This window comes from Phallusia mammillata, chromosome 5, assembly GCF_965637545.1.
Source record: "Phallusia mammillata chromosome 5, kaPhaMamm4.hap1.1, whole genome shotgun sequence".
In the NCBI taxonomy this organism is placed as follows: domain Eukaryota; kingdom Metazoa; phylum Chordata; class Ascidiacea; order Phlebobranchia; family Ascidiidae; genus Phallusia; species Phallusia mammillata.
Genome location: NC_137256.1, coordinates 1,367,698 through 1,384,327, shown reverse-complemented (window position 1 = coordinate 1,384,327; position 16,630 = coordinate 1,367,698). Strand labels below are relative to the sequence as shown.

The 16,630-nt window shown below is 39.2% G+C and overlaps 2 protein-coding genes and 1 long non-coding RNA gene across 4 annotated transcripts; 1 reads left to right on the top strand and 2 right to left on the bottom strand.

Annotated features, from left to right (window-relative positions):
- Nucleotides 1-9,900: 9,900 nt before the first annotated feature.
- LOC145229166 (G-protein coupled receptor GRL101-like) lies at nt 9,901-13,006 on the top strand. Of its 2 annotated transcripts, XM_080094456.1 has the most exons (9): nt 9,901-9,990; nt 10,153-10,500; nt 10,975-11,106; nt 11,170-11,334; nt 11,428-11,724; nt 11,786-11,966; nt 12,029-12,206; nt 12,269-12,480; nt 12,536-13,006. In XM_080094456.1, exons 4-9 carry the CDS (start codon nt 11,170-11,172, stop codon nt 12,826-12,828), a joined length of 1,326 nt encoding a protein of 441 aa, XP_079950582.1. In that variant the 5' UTR covers nt 9,901-9,990; nt 10,153-10,500; nt 10,975-11,106; the 3' UTR covers nt 12,829-13,006. The 2 variants fall into 2 exon arrangements, with proteins under 2 accessions (XP_079950582.1, XP_079950583.1); XM_080094457.1 differs by lacking the exon at nt 10,975-11,106.
- Nucleotides 13,007-14,705: 1,699 nt separating this feature from the next.
- Nucleotides 14,706-15,131, bottom strand: LOC145228021 (tumor necrosis factor-inducible gene 6 protein-like). The gene has a single exon (XM_080092991.1). It carries the CDS (start codon nt 15,129-15,131, stop codon nt 14,706-14,708), a length of 426 nt encoding a protein of 141 aa, XP_079949117.1.
- A 947-nt stretch (nt 15,132-16,078) lies between these two features.
- LOC145229038 (uncharacterized) lies at nt 16,079-16,612 on the bottom strand. Its single transcript, XR_013860341.1, has 2 exons — nt 16,551-16,612; nt 16,079-16,465 (listed from the first exon to the last, which is right to left on the bottom strand). It is a non-coding gene; the product is annotated as an uncharacterized LOC145229038 (long non-coding RNA).
- Nucleotides 16,613-16,630: the final 18 nt, after the last annotated feature.

The following is a 16,630-nucleotide window of genomic DNA, read 5'->3' as shown; positions in this document are numbered from 1 at the left end:
CCTTGATTTGGTTCATCGCACCGGCTTCATGCCAAGCAGGAAGTAAGTTTAATTGATGGTTTTATCAATGAACTACAAACTACCGCTTTAAATAAATTAGGTTATTTTACTTAAAGGTTTTAATCCTTTTTAATTCCGCTGTGATTTTAAATTGTTGAATTGATAGCGCATTGGTCAACTGTCACTGTGACGCAAATATAAAACGACCAACAATTATATGTTTGTGATTGGTGATTGTAGGATTTACTTGCGATGATGGGAGAGTGGTTAGATCAAGGTACTTTTGCGATAATGATCCTGACTGCAGAGACAGAAGCGACGAGAAACGGGTCACATTTCCCACCTACCCTGCTAACCTATTATCCGGCTATATCGGGTAAACTTTGTCGGTTATCAAATGACGTTTATGGTGTTATTTACTCTACTTGTCGCTTTAAGTGCTTGACAGTGAAGAAATAAAAACTAAACAAGTTTTATAAAAACGTGGTTGTTGTTGTAATCCAGCATCTGGCTTCGAAATTCTACAGCATGCTTAACCTGTGAATATAGCAGCAGTGTTTGCGCGACGCGTGTAAACTTGCAAAAAACTAGCAACAATTTTCTTCATTCTAGTCTTATCTAATTTACGCGTTGTAATAATTTATCGTTTATTACTTCATTAATGAAAAAAATTCCTTATTAACCCGATAGTACAAAACATTTGGTCGTTTACCCTGGGAAATACCCTTATGAGGGTGGGTAATTACCAGCAACAACACGCAGCCAAACTTCACAATGTTGGTTGTTGATTACACTTTAATTTGTGTTTAAAACAGCCAAAATATAATAATGCCACTTTCACAGCTGCGACAACACACTTGACGGTCTGTCATCAAACAAAGTGTGTGCGCTACGGAGGCAGGAATATTGCAAGGGTGAAATCTCTTGTCGAGATAAAACTCCTTGTGACGGCGGTTGCCCCTCCCACTTTCGGTGTCCAGATTTGACCTGTCGGAAGCGTTCAACTGTGTGTGACGGCGATCCCTGTAATGACTGTCCTGCCTTTCAACACTGGAGTAACGGTCACGGATTTAAATGTGTCAAGAACAACCGGACGTGCTTACTTCCGCAAATGTTCGTGTGGGACGGCGTACAAGACTGCGATAATGGCTCTGACTTATGCTACACGCCCGAAAATGGTGATGTGAGGTATGTATATGTTTTTAGGTCGGATGTGCTTCATACATGAGTTGGGTTTTAAATACTAATGTGGCGCCCAATTTATTGGTTTTCCTTCGAAAAATGCACTAACGTCTAGCCACGAAAAACCCTAGGTTTAGACGCGTTCGAGCACTGCTGTCTTTATTTAAAAACACTAAAAAAAACTGTAAGATATTGGCAAGGTCACTGTGCAGCTCAAAATTTAAAACAAGTTGACAACGACAGCCGGAGAAGAACTCCTCACAACAGCACGTGACCTGCAAAAGGACTTAAAAACACAAGTCACGTGGTCGAAACCCCCCTGGCCAATTATCATCGCCCTAATCTTTAGTTGGTTACACCTGAAATTGTAGCTGAAATGCTGCGAAACATAACGAACGGGGAGGAGTTAAAAGGGTGTAATGAGCGCAAAGTGTGCCGGGGAATAAATTTATAAGAGGCAATCAAACAGTTAAAATGATAAACGTGAACGTGACAAAAAGATGTGATGAGGAATTAACGCCAAAAACATTTGAGACACATCGTGAAATTAAGATAAACACGTTTTGGGCAAATAAGCACACACACAGAAAACAAATTATGATAAAAAACTTTGTAAATTAAAGACAATATAAGGACTGCGCGACACAGGTGATTAATATAAAAAAGGCAACGTAGAGATACAAAAGTTTTGGTAACACTAATGCAAGCGAACACACTTTGGTTATGCCTTAAAACGAAATAACACTTGCTATTATTAGTTTTTTTGTGCAACGTTTTAAAGGCAACAAGTAAAAAATAATTTTATGCGTTTTTTGGTTAATTTGTGATGATGTGATAGGTTTAATAATGACATATATTTCGTTTTCAGAGACACCCGTCGTTCCTCCAAAGCCTCGTTCAACAGTCAATTGTGCTTCCAGTGAAAAAACGACTCAATGATCGTTTCAAGGTCAAGTGTGTGTAATGACGTCATTGATTGTCCTGATATGAGCGACGAATGTAATTGTACTGGGAAAGTCCCCGAAATGTGTGACAAATCAAAACGTTATCGTCGGTAGGTTTACTTGATTTTTTTGTGAATAAACGATTGTTCCAACAAAGTAATTATTTTAAACAAAGGTATCTGCAACCTGTTGTTGTATTGCTTTAACAGCTTGACGGTTTAAAACGCGATCTGCAATATGGCCAAATCTCAATAATGGTTAAGAGTGGACAAACTGACACCAGTGTAACATCGGGATTCATGTTAAATTATAAAAACATTTACCCAGTACTCTCATGTGCAGATGTTACCAAATTTGCCTTGTTTATTTGTCAACCCGCGGGGCACCGGCGCCCACTATAGACTATTGTTTACTACTATTGTTTTGTTGCAACCATGGAGTAACTATTTTAAACACAGCTCAGCGGGACGATGCGATTGTTTCGACATTCATGGAGTTTGTCGCAATATAATCGATCCAACCAACGCTTCCTGTCCAAAAACAAAAGATGAGGTCTGCAAATCATATGCACCTTGTGATGGAAATTCCCCGTGCGAACATCTCTGCCCCTCCCACTTCTGGTGTTCGGAATCGGTTTGCTGGGAGCGTTCATCGGTGTGTGATGGTGATCCCTGCAACAACTGCCCTGCGCTGCCCCGACCGAACGGACACGGCTTCAAGTGCATCAGAAACGGTAAAACTTGCACGTTGCCCCAGCAGTTGCTGTGGGACGCCGTACAAGACTGCGACAATTCCGCTGATCTCTGCTTCACATCGGTTGATGAAATGATGAAATCAGATCCCAGGTATGTTAGAGCGCTCACAATGCCCGATGTTTAAACCGTAGTTTTCAAATTTAATATTTCCCCTGCAGTGACATCCCCCGCTTGCCGTCTGTCTCCTTTAATCACTCTTTGTGCTTCCAATGCATAAATGACCCCACGGTGATTTCAAGGTCAAGTGTGTGCAATGACGTCATCGATTGTCCTGATATGAGTGATGAGTGTCTTTGTGAGACAAAACAACCAACAGGTTGCGGAAAGTTTTTAATGTAGGTTGAAACGAGTATTTTTCGGAACTAGTCCGTCTATCAATGTACTAATATCGTCGCTTTATCTTTCCTTACCTTGCTACCACTTTGGTCAACTTAAATTGAACCAAAATAAAACCCATCAACACATTATTATTTCATATATTATACGTTGACATATATTATTTACATGATAACATAGTGTATTCCAGGGGTGTCAAACTCAAACAACTTTGGGGGCCAAATACAAACTTTTAAGTAAGTCAAGGGCCGCACTTTGCAAACATTTGTTACAGTGCAACATGACAACAACCAAAATGCATAATTCGAGTGTAAAATGTTCAGTAATACTATTGAGTAGTGATGCACCGAACCCGCCAAAAAAGGTGTAGGCCGAAACCGAATATGGCCGAATAATTTCTGCCGAATCAGGCCGAACCTAAACTCCCCTTTCTTATGGACGTTTTCAACTAAACCAGGGGTGTCCAACTCGAAAGCACCGTCGTGCCAATTTTGGCTTCAAAATATACTTGCGTGCCAATGTTTGGTACTTTTTCCAAACCATGTCTCAAACGTCTTAACGGTACGGGCTGAATCCGAATATTTTACCAATATGTAGAACCCTTTTATATGGTTAGACAAAAATATGTCGTCAAATGCGAGTAAACTTGTTTATGATACTCCAAAAACATTTTATTCTGTTTATGCGACAAAAGATATAAATAGTTTGCAACGGGACGTCAGTTTTGTCAAAAAACGAACCATTTAATTAGTGGGTTGTGTAACTTTACTACTGAAAATCTTTACTGAAGTTATAACTAAAAGAAGTGAAGCATAAAGGCGGAGAAAATCAATAGAAGCAAGTTTAATCGCGTGACTAATCCTAATGTTTATCATCTAAATGTGCAAAAGCTTGTGTGCAATTTCCATGTGCTCTGCGTGCCACTTTTGGTACGCGTGCCACGTGTTGGACACCCCTTAACTAAACCTTGTGTTGTTGATGCACATAAACTCAATTATGACAAACCAAAATCACTTTCACAATGCGAAAGCTTTACTAAACTTGTAACATTTTGCAGACAACGTGGCTCGTATTTTATAGATGCCACAAATAGTTAACTTAAGATGTTTCGTATGGGCGAAAATGATAGTTTAAGTATTAATTCCATGCAATAAAAAAGTTCGGTTTCGGCCGAATTTTCAAAAAATTTCGGGCGGAAACCGAAACATTGGAAAACAGCGTATTCGGCCGAAATGTTTCGGCCAACCGAAACTTCGGTGCATCTCTACTATTGAGTATTTCACAAATTATATTAGTATTGCAATAAATAACAAACAGATATACATTGTAGCAGAGTCGAAGTACCAACTATGCTTTGAGTAAAACAATGGCATACAATGACGCAACAATCGCAATTGCTGATTTTAAGGATGGGTACTTTTGATCATCCTCAAAACGTTGCATACCTACCACTAAGAATGATTGAATTGTATCATGTGAACTCACTGGTCTGACAGGGTATTCTGACTGAGCAAAACACATAACTTCTTAAAGTTACTTCGCGGGCCGCATGTTTGACACTCCTGTTGTATTCAATAAAAACGGTTTTGCTTACACGAAACCTGAACATTACGAGTGCACAGATCGACCTGCGTAAACCCGAGCAGCTGGAAACGCAGGAAACGCTCGATGGCTAAACGCGCATTTAGAAATTGAACGCTTAAATTGTTCGCGTCAACCCAGTAATCCACAAATTCGATTCTACCATACCTATACAATGTAAGTGGTGGTGTGATTGTTTACAGTGGGAATGTGAGTGCCGAGATCGACTGTTCCACAACCAACAAGATTACGGAAGACGGGTGGGAATGTAGAACGGTGAGTAAAATGTTAATTATGTGTTAATTGAATTTACTTGATTAACATTGTTGGATAAATGTGTAAGAGGGGTAATTAAAATTAAAGCGAAAAAGGCACAGTATTGTTTTTCACAAACATTTTTAGGCAATTTTATTGGCTAATTCGCGGATTTTTGTGTGCACTCTTTCCTAAGGATTTATATCGTTTCCATGAAGCACCAATTCAATTTTCAAAAACTTGCTTGCGTCCAGATTTTTTTAAGGTTTGGTTTGGGTGACCGCTAAGCAGTTTTAAGAGACCGCAAGTGTTTCATTTAAATACCAAAAAATAGCCATATTTGTTTTTTGGGGAATTTTGGGAAAACGCTGGAGAAAAGACCAAAACGGCCCCCCAAAACACCTTAAAAAAACACTGCTTGCGTCATATGTGTCATGAGCGCGTAGCGTTAAGTAATATAGTATTATATTATAACTAGGGCGATTATTTTTTACCAAGAAAAAATTAATTTGACTTACAAATTGAAAATCAAAATTTTGACCTATGAAGAATTCAAGTAGTTAAATTACACATTATTGTACAAAAAGTTAAAATATGAAGGCTAATCTAACTAAAGCGAAAGAATGTACAAAAGTCTAACAGAAGGGCAAAAATCTGAACACAGACCTAACCTATTCTAAAAAGGGAAATGAGCTAATTAAAAATCACTGCCAAAAATCTTTAGCTAAGACACAACAAAAATTGTTTAATACATTTGTCTCAACGAAAGATACATGAAGTATCTAAAGCAAAACCGAAGCAAGAGCTGCACCTAACCTGCAGCTGCCGTAAAATGACTTGGGACCTACCAAAGAATTTACACGTTTTGAGGTGTGTTGAGCATCACACCATATCGACCTAATTATTTCACTTAAATGTTTTCGATTAACAATAACTGGGCAATGGGCCAATTACAACAGTAAAAAGCGGGCTAAATAATGTAAAATGAAAAGTTCACTGACAGTGCAACCTCTACAACAGTGGTCTTCAAGGACCGGTCGTCAACCTGTGGGTCGCGACCCCAAGTGAGGTCGCCTAAACTTTTTCTGGGGTCGCTATAAATTCAATTTACTGGCGTTTAAATTTATTACCTAAAAAATTGATACGTTTATGTTCTAGTTCGCAATGTTGCTCATGTTTTGCAGTACAGCTTGGTACCTCGTGTCACAATCTAATCATTGTGATGCAATACCGGTAATCAAAAACCGAACAGTTGCGACCCAAATCTATAGAAAACACAAGTTGTCTAACCCATTGTTACGCGATAGAGCCCTATGAATGATATATTGTGTCAATAATAACACATGTGGTACAGGAAAAAATGCATAAATTAACTGTTTTCTACAAACTGGTGGGCTTTAATGCAAATTAGACCTGCAAAATAAGATGAAACTTTTGGGTTTTAACATTTAAGCGTAATAATACACGCTGAATGGCGTGAATGCTAATATTTAAAGTCTACTTGAAAATTAGGCTGCCATATTTACATGAAAAAAGCTTCAGTTTCGGCATTACTTAAAACATTTTTCTCCCCATCGGAAAACAACGGGACCACATGTAAATCCTGATTTCAATTTCTTTCAAATTGGGGGCGCTTGGAAAAACGGTTGAAGACCACTCTTTTACAACACACGACAAATGCAGCTTTGATCTATTTTTGACCCAGACAAGTCAAAAAAATCGCTCATATTATACGATATCTTCCTGACATGTGAAAAAAACAAAACTGACTTTGTGATATTTTGTTTAACTAATGGGATATCTTGTTTTGCATGTGTCCACAAACTGTGGGTGTAAACAACCAACAATAGCGGGTAAGTTATTACTATCCAAAGAACGAAACAGACCTGACTTGTGTGATATTTTGTTTAACTAACGCGATATCTTGTTTTTCATGTGCCTACAAACTGTACGTGTAAACAACCAACAATAGCCGGTAAGTTATTACTATCCACAAAACGAAACAGACCTGACTTGTGTGATGTTTTGTTTAACTAACGCGATATCTTGTTTTGCATGTGTCCGCAAACTGTACGTGTAAACAACCAACAATAGAACGTAAGTTATTACTATCCATAGAACGAAACAGACCTGACTTGTGTGATATTTTGTTTAACTAACGCGATATCTTGTTTTTCATGTGCCTACAAACTGTTCGTGTGAACAACCAACAATAGGCGGTAAGTTATTACTATCCACAAAACGAAACAGACCTGACTTGTGTGATGTTTTGTTTAACTAACGCGATATCTTGTTTTGCATGTGTCCGCAAACTGTACGTGTAAACAACCAACAATAGCCGGTAAGTTATTACTATCCATAGAACGAAACAGACCTGACATGGGTGATATTTTGTTTATTTAACGCGATATCTTATTTTGCATGTGTCCACAAACTGTACGTGCAAACAACCAACAATAGGTGGTAAGTTATTACTATCCATAGAACGAAACAGACCTGACTTGTGTGATATTTTGTTTAACTAACGCGATATCTTGTTTTTCATGTGCCTACAAACTGTACGTGTGAACAACCAACAATAGTCGGTAAGTTATTACTATCCACAAAACGAAACAGACCTGACTTGTGTGATATTTGTTTAACTAACGCGATATCTTGTTTGCATGTGTTCACAAACTGTACGTGTGAATAACCAACAATAGCTGGTAAGTTATTACTATCCATAAAACGAAACAGACCTGACATGTGTGATATTTTGTTTAACTAACGCGATATCTTGTTTTGCATGTGTCCACAAACTGTACGTGTGAACAACCAACAATAGACGGTAAGTTATTACTATCCATAGAACGAAACAGACTTGACATGTGTGATATTTTGTTTTGTTGCACTAAAATTCTGACAAAGTTGCACTTAATTTTAACAAAAGTTGCAGTAAAAAGTTGCATTTATGCACAATTTTTTTAATATTATTAGGGTATGAGATGCTCGAAAGGTTCCGTCGTATAACCCAACAGTTTAAGATTTTCAGGGTGTCTGCTTGTTCCGTTTCTTTTTTCGCTATTCAATCGATCATGCGTACATTTTTATGTTCTTTAGGTTTTAAACCTGCATTACAGCATTTCGTTCTCAGCTCCTGCTGAGCTGTCAAATTTAGTACTTTCCCGTTTCACTGACGCCCAGGCGAGACTGCCAAAAATTACATTTTTTGCTGGTACGCAGCAAGAAAATAACGCAATGCAGAAATAATTTTCCGCAAAAAGCCAAACAGCAAAGCGATAACCCAATCCCCCCCTTTCCCCAAAACAAGTCAAATGCCACACCCCAAACCCCTAGGTCTGCAAACTTCATCCAAGCCATTGCAGCAAAACACAGTGTTGGCGACTTTAACAAAATCAATAGCCTGAAAAAGGTGACTAAGTGAAAATGTAATTTTTGGCGGTCCCGCCTGGGCGTCCGTGAAATGGGAAAGGACCTCAAATTTAAACGACAGTGAATTAAATTGGCTGGGTTGGTTGACCTTCTAGCTTGCAAGCCAACTGTTGCGTCAATGATAACATTGAGATGCAGCTAATCCATCACGTAGCTCTTTGTTATGCAAATCAAAGAGAATAGAACTAGAGATGTACCGCATATTCGATTTGCCGGATTTATTCGGCCGAATGGGCCACTTTTGCAAAGATTCGGTTTCAAATTATTCGGCCGAAACCGAATCTTTTACGATAACAATTTTAAAGCGTTAAACGTATCTTTTCAGCTTAAGGTACCACGCAGATCTTTCAAAAGCCCGAACATAACGAAATCGCGTCAACTTTTATCTTTTTCAACACATTATCGTTTTTCCCACTGTAGTCAAAAAAATTAGCAATTCATTGGCAGGTTGCCAATCATGCTTGAAGTAATTTTAAACCCCACAGAACTGAAATAAGGACGAAACACAACCATTCTGTTCTAATAGCCAGGTAGATAAACTTATGTTTTTATGTCAAACGCGTAGGGTACGACCTCGCGTGACGTCATAAATGATTCGGTTGATTCGGCCGAATTTATTCGGCCGCCGAATATTTGGTTTCGGCCGAATCGAAATTTAGCCGATTCGGTACATCACTAAATAGAACCTAGAAATACTAGAAATAGTTTTATAGCATGTTTATTCAATCAATTCTTTACATTTTCCGCAATACTTGATAAAAGTTGCATGAAAAATAGAAAAAAGTTGGAAAAAGTTGCAACATAAAATTCCTACAAACCGCTTATAACAGCATACTAGATAAATTCTGAGTATTTAGGAAGCTGCCGGAAGCTGTAAAAAAGTTGCAAGAGTTGCCCTAGTTATTACTATCCATAGAACGAAACATACCTGACATGTTTGATATTTTGTTTAACTAATGCGATATCTTGTTTTGCATGTGTCCACAAACTGTACGTGTGAACAACCAACAATAGGGCGTAAGTTATTACTATCCATAGAACGAAACATACCTGACATGTTTGATATTTTGTTTAACTAATGCGATATCTTGTTTTGCATGTGTCCACAAACTGTACGTGTGAACAACCAACAATAGGGCGTAAGTTATTACTATTCATAGAACGAAACATACCTGACATGTTTGATATTTTGTTTAACTAATGCGATATCTTGTTTTGCATGTGTCCACAAACTGTACGTGTGAACAACCAACAATAGCCGGTAAGTTATTACTATCCATAGAAGCAAACAGACCTGGAATGTGTGATATTTTGTTTAACTAATGCGATATCTTGTTTTGCATGTGTCCACAAACTGTACGTGTGAACAACCAACAATAGGAGGTAAGTTATTACTATCCATAGAAGCAAACAGACCTGGCATGTGTGATATTTTGTTTAACTAATGCGATATCTTGTTTTGCATGTGTCCACAAACTGTACGTGTGAACAACCAACAATAGCCGGTAAGTTATTACTATCCATAGAACGAAACAGACCTGACATGTGTGATATTTTGTTTGACTAACGCGATATCTTGTTTTTCGTTTCTATGCAAACTGTACGTGTGAACCATTCATAAACATAATGTACGAACAATCAATTTAATATTAGTATTTGTCGTTTAGTGGCGGCCTTTCAGCAACGAGCTGTTGTGCGACGGGAAACAAGATTGTCCGGGTCAAATTCGCAATGTTGATCGACGGAGGTTCATCCACGATGAGGATCCTAGTCTCTGCGCGCATCGTAAACATTGCCAAACAACAAACGATCGTCTCAACATTCCTCAATCCAAAGTTTGCGATGGCGTTGCCGATTGCAAAGACGGAAGTGACGAAACCGTGGTAGAAATCCCTGGAAAGTTTCGTTCAAAAATTTGCAACGGTTTTATAGATTGCAAAGACGGAAGTGACGAATATTCGGAAACTTGCACAAAACAAGGAAGGGTCAATTGTTCCGCGTTAAATGGAGCTAAGGTATGTTAGCATCTGTGGATTATAATAACATCCTTACTCTGTAAGCAGTGGTCTCAAACTTTTTCATTATTTTTTCAAGACGGTCTCGTTGTCATTGTTTCAAGGGCTCGTGGGCCTTTAGATGGAATGTGTATTTTAGCAAAACGAAAATTGATTGAAGAATTTTAAGTTACTTGTGCAAAATTACGTTTAACAATAATCCAAAAATTGTTTATGACATCACAAACAAGACAAGAAACATTACGATTGTGCGCGAACAAGTGCTTCTTTGTCACGCAATAAAGGCTATACGGAGACAGTCGATCTTCAAATGCTACTTTGATTTACACTTTTTTTAGTGGCATAAATCGACGCAAAAAAACAATTATACAAGTACTTCAACCTTTTCGCGGTCCCCGCAAAATTGCTTCACGGACCCCTAAATGACCGCGGACCCTAGTTTGAGAACCTTGTGTGATAGGTTAATGTGTTTAGGTTTCCATAAGTAAATCAGAGATCTGTGATTTTACGATAAACTGTGATGATAAAAGCGACGAAACTAACTGCACGAGTGACGGGAGGTTCTATTGCGAAAACAATCAACCTTTGTTTGTGAAGGAGGAAAAGGTTATAAATTATTCTATATAATTTTCTTTCATGGCAGTTTTTAACAAAATTTGCCACTATTAGATGTTCAATGGATTCGGAGACTGTTCTGACTGGAGCGACGAATGCCCAACGAAGTCCAGCAGAGCAAATGAAAACGTTTTCTCCTCGCGATACGAGCTGATCGCTAACCCGGTGTTACGAACTGTTGTGTGGATAATGGCGTTCCTCGCAATCTTTGGAAATCTGGTATATTTGTAATGCTGAAACAAAACACGTGGTTCTAAGTTCCGACAAACTAGGTGGTTTTGCAAATAGTTTTTTGGCTTCCTTTGTTTGCAGGTCGTCGTGGTTACTGAGATGAAACTGTTGGTGACGACAGAATCGCAATCAGCCTCTTTTCAAACCAACCATCTTCTTGTCTTGAATCTGTCAATTTCTGACCTGCTCATGGGAGTTTATCTGCTCATGCTCGGCGTTGCTGGTGTTCAATATTCTGGAGACTACTGTGCCAACGACCTTGTTTGGAGGTCAGGCCAGAGGTGCATTTCAATGGGTATTTTGGTTTTGCTTTCCAGCGAAACATCAGTAATTACAATGGTCCTGCTGACAGCATTCCGACTTTACGCTGTGAAAAACGTGAGTATTTTTTAATGTATATGTGCTCTAGTGTTTGCAGCAAGCAACTTATGTTTTGCAGCCGTTTAATGCGCCATATTTCCCCAAAGTGAAGATTATTATCCTTGCTATCATCTTATCTTGGACAATTTCATTAACACTGGCTTTTATTCCTCTTACGTCTCAATTTCAACATTTGTTTGAAACCAAAGCGTGGATGAAAGAAAACCCGTTCTTCAAGAGTCATGTCGTTGACTTTTCAAGTGAGCAATTGTAACACATGTGCATATTTAACCGTTTTTATCCATCTTGCGTTTTCTTGCAGGCATGGACACTTTCATGAAACGGTTTGTAAAGTTTCGACACAATTTTACCATCAACGATTCCCAGACACTCGATGGCGCACTTCTGGGGGTACAAAATGTTTATTCTTGGGCGGACTTTGTGGATATTCTTGAAGATTATAACTACACTGAACTGTTTGACATTACAGGATATTTAGGGTATGTAGCTGCAAGCAAATGGGATTATAGTAATTGTTGCTGTAACTGAATGTTTATCTCAGGTACTACAGCACCAACAGTGTTTGCATCAGTAAACTTTACGTGACACCGACCGACACGGCTTGGCCATATTCACTTGGCATCATCACTCTAAACTTCGTGGCTTTTATGTTTGTTGCTGTGGCGTACGTTTGGATTTACAAGAGATCGGCTGCCAGTGGCAGGCAAGTGAATGAGAGGGCCCGAAATGCGAGAGCTGAAAAGCAGAACCAAGGTAAATCCGATAAGCGCAACTTAAATTTTGCTCCTACTTCTGGTGTTTGTTGCAGAAATGCAAAAGAAAATCATCCGGCTGGTCTTTACTGATTTCTTCTGCTGGGTGCCAATCTCAATCATGGCTTTCCTAAACTTCGGTGGAACAACTGTGCCTCCAGTGATTTACGCGGTGTCAGCAATAATCCTGCTTCCCATCAACAGCTCTCTTAACCCTCTCATCTACTCCAACGCCCCGAAAATGCTCTACGATCGAGTTCGGAAGCGTTTACGTGACGTTGGACGACGTCAACAGCCACATGACAACCGACGAGTTAACGTGGCAGTTGTGGCTGAAGCCGCCCTCTGACAATTAAACGACAAGCGACACACATGATTGACATGTCAAGCGGCTAAACCGCAAAACCACATCTTGTGCGACATGTACATATTTATTGTTATTTTTACTAGTTTGCGAATGTTTCGCAGTTTCGTGGTTCTTTGATCCTTTTTGCTATTTTGTGTAAAACTAAGGGTCAAATACATGTTTTTGTTTTGTGCATAATTTTGTTACAATGTGTCTGCTGGGAATTGGCATTTATCGTTGGCAACCCGGGAAATCCCGATTAATTTTAATGAAATGCCGGGATTTGAGGCAGGTGTTTACATTAAATGGGGGTTCGCGTTGTTTAATTTTCATCATAACCTTATTTTGAAACAATCATACAATGCAGTAAAGCAGTGGTTCTCAAACTTATTCATTATTTTTTCAAAACGGTCCCTTTTGCCATTATTTCGAAGGCTCGGGGGCCTTAAGCCTAAATAGGTATTTCATAAAAACGAAAGTTGATTGCAGGATTTTAGCTAGTTATGCAAAATTGCGCATAACAATTTCGATTGTGCGCGAACAATTGCATTTTTGTTAGTTTCGTGGAATAAAGGCCATTGTTAGCAATGGAGACAGTCGATTCTACTTTGATTTAAACTTATTTAGTGGCACAAACTGACGCAAAATAAGATTATAGAATTACTTCAACCTTTTCGCGGTCCCCCCAAGTTTGCCTTACGGACCCCAAAAGGACCCAGTTCGAGAACCGCTGCAGTAAAGCATACATCGGCAAAGTTTGGCGCAGTAAACTGAAGAGACATTAAAATCAAAAGGCTATAGTTGGCGTTGTACGGCGAGCCGGACTATTCGAATCGGGCTTGGGTTTAAGAAAACAAGTTTAAACTCTTTTAACACCTGGCAAGTTTTTAAGCTGCCAGGTTTGAGTCGTAGGTTTAGTTTCTATTCACGATTATTAGTTGCACATAACCTGCATAATAACCGACAACAAAATGATAAGTTTCTAAATGACAATCACACACAAACATTCGCCGTGAAAGGATCAAGACTCACCAAACTGCGATAATCACTAACCTTAGCACAAATGTCGGAATTAGTTTGTATTTCGAGGCGTTCGTACAATTATGTCACTACCCAAAGCCACATATTAAACACAATCAGTACAAATAATACAGCCACAATTATTAATTCACACGCTACACTTATTTAAAAGGGCAACGACAACAATGTTTTTAGCCGATCAGTTGTAATGTTTGGCAGACTAACATCAAGTTTTGAAAACCTTCAATCTAGAATCCGCCTACTAGTAACTTTAAGCCGTAAAATGAATCCGCCTACTACAAAATGCCAATTATTCCCAACGCACAAAACACATAAGATTAAATCATGAAAATTACGTTTAAATCTAATCAAGATTTATTGCGCAGTGCCACAAGCGGGTTTCTGAACCAGCTTCATGCATTCAATCGTAACAATGTTGTTTAAAAATTGTGCTAAACAGCAAATTACAAGCGGTTTTTTGTAAGCGATTCTGATGTCTTGTAACTAAAGTTTAAATACTATTAATGAATTAAAACTGCACGAAACTGAATTAAAACTGAAATGAATTATTGGTAAACATTCTAATCTGTTGGAGTTAATGTAAAGAGTAGGAAATGTTGAACCCCGGATAGGTAATGGAATCATCCGATGTAAACACCATCCATAAACCGCATGAGCTACAGCCAGGGGGATAAATAGAAAGGGTGGAAGAATAAGTTCCTGACCAAGACTGCTGGAAATTATCATGAGAATACAACAAGATATCCACGTTCTGTTGGGTGCTGAAAATGTTGAAGGTCAAATGAATGTGATCGTAATTTTCGGGAAAGTACCAGCATTCGCTCCAGCGATTAGGATAACTAGTTGGGTAATTGCGCGAAGAAAAGCTTCCCAGGGCCTTGTTGGTGGTGAGATAAATCGCAATGTGTGATATTGGATGATGGGACGGTGGGGTCATCCGGTATTTCTGTGGTCTCCTCGACAGGGTAGAAAGTTTCGTATCTTGGTTGAAAACCTGTGCTTGTGTAGTAGCGGTCCGACCAGAAGCTGATAAGCATGTAGTTCCCGCTTGAGTAGAGAGGTACTGTGTTATAGTAGCTTCCCCGGTAAACTCCCAAGACATCAGAGTACTGCGAGGAATCGTCAAAAACTGTGACATTATCACCAGAGGCAAGTTGCATGTCATACACAGTAAGTTTTATGTTGTAGCCGTTGTGACTGTGAACCGTCCACGAGCACTGCTGGTCGTCGGGATAGTTCCACGGGTAATTAGGGAAGTTATACATCCGTAGCCCTAAAAAATGTCCAGGTGCTGTCCGTTCAAACAAGCCGCGGTGCTGGGCGCTCCCGTCGTCTCTGGCCGGTCGGTCGTCATGGCAACGGGAGTCGCGCGCACGCGGAATTTGAAACCGCGACTCGAGTCGGACGAAAATTCCACGTACATGCGGGATGTAGTGGTCCGAATCGGCGAAGTGTAGCTGCTGTAACCTGTGAAGGTCGCCAGCAGGTGGCGGTGTGCGTCGTACAGCTGAACTTTGTCGTGTGAGCTGAGCGCGAGATCGTCCACATTTAACTCGATGTCGTAACCCGCGTAATAATTATTCACAGACCACGTGCAATTCATGTCGTCGCTATAGTAACCCGGGTAGTTTGGTGACGCAGGTCGCCTTCATCAGGCCCAATCATTTATTATCGCACGGTATTTTCGTTGCGTTGTAACGTACTTGCGTTTCTTTTTTCCGTTGGTTTATCGTGCACTGTACTAGTAGCATTCAGTGTTATTTACCCTGATGAAGGCGACCTGTATAGGACGTCAAACGTCGGAATAAAAATACTGCCAATAATCTGCCTTGAATTTAGGAAGGATGGAATATCAACAAACTGCTTTGAAATATGGCTTTGTGAGAACAACAGACAGTAGATGACGCTATATATACTCTATAGCTTTCATTAGGGTAAAACTGTTTGTAGCAAAGGATCTCCGATCTCGTACATTATAGGCACTTAAAGACTTGAAAAACATTTTACACAGTGGCGTGATTTAGCCGGATAACCCCGGTCTTATAGAACCGTCTCAGGAAATTTTATGAGATCAGCGAACTTGTTAGCATTACTGGTTACTGTCAATGGATTTTTGTAACAGAACCGGCTGACAAAAAAATTAATCCGACCACTGCTTTTACACTATGTTAAATATTGTCTTGTATTGCCCACATAATTACTATGTTAAAAATGTAGTTCTCAATCTTTACTTTTTTACATGTAATACGTGAGTCAATAGGACATGAAAAAAAGTGTTTCGTTTGGCAATATAACATTATGACATAACAATAAAAAACGCGAGTTGTGCTCATTAGTTGTTTTCAATTTAAATGTTTGAATATTGACCATTTGTACAAAATCCAAAAGCTTTGTGGTAACTTGAACCTGCATCGCGTGAACTTGCGACTTGACCTTGTATTTATGGTTGGTCGAGCAACAATACAAGCGGTTTTGTGAATGATGACCGTACTGAACCGCCACGGACCTCCCATAACGTTTGTGCGTCTGCAGCTGTTGAGTGTTAGCCAATCTCTACATCATGTGACCGGGTGGCGTTTGGACTTGGCCAAAACTTAACCTGGAACTCATTTTAGTGCAGTAAATATTAAAATTAGCATTATCTTTTTTTGCGTTCAATACAAGTTTAATTAAATTAAAATTACCCTTTTTGCACCCTAAAACACTTCAATAATTTCTGTGATGTCACAACCAATCAGCTTTCGAGCTTCTCCCGCGCCAAAGT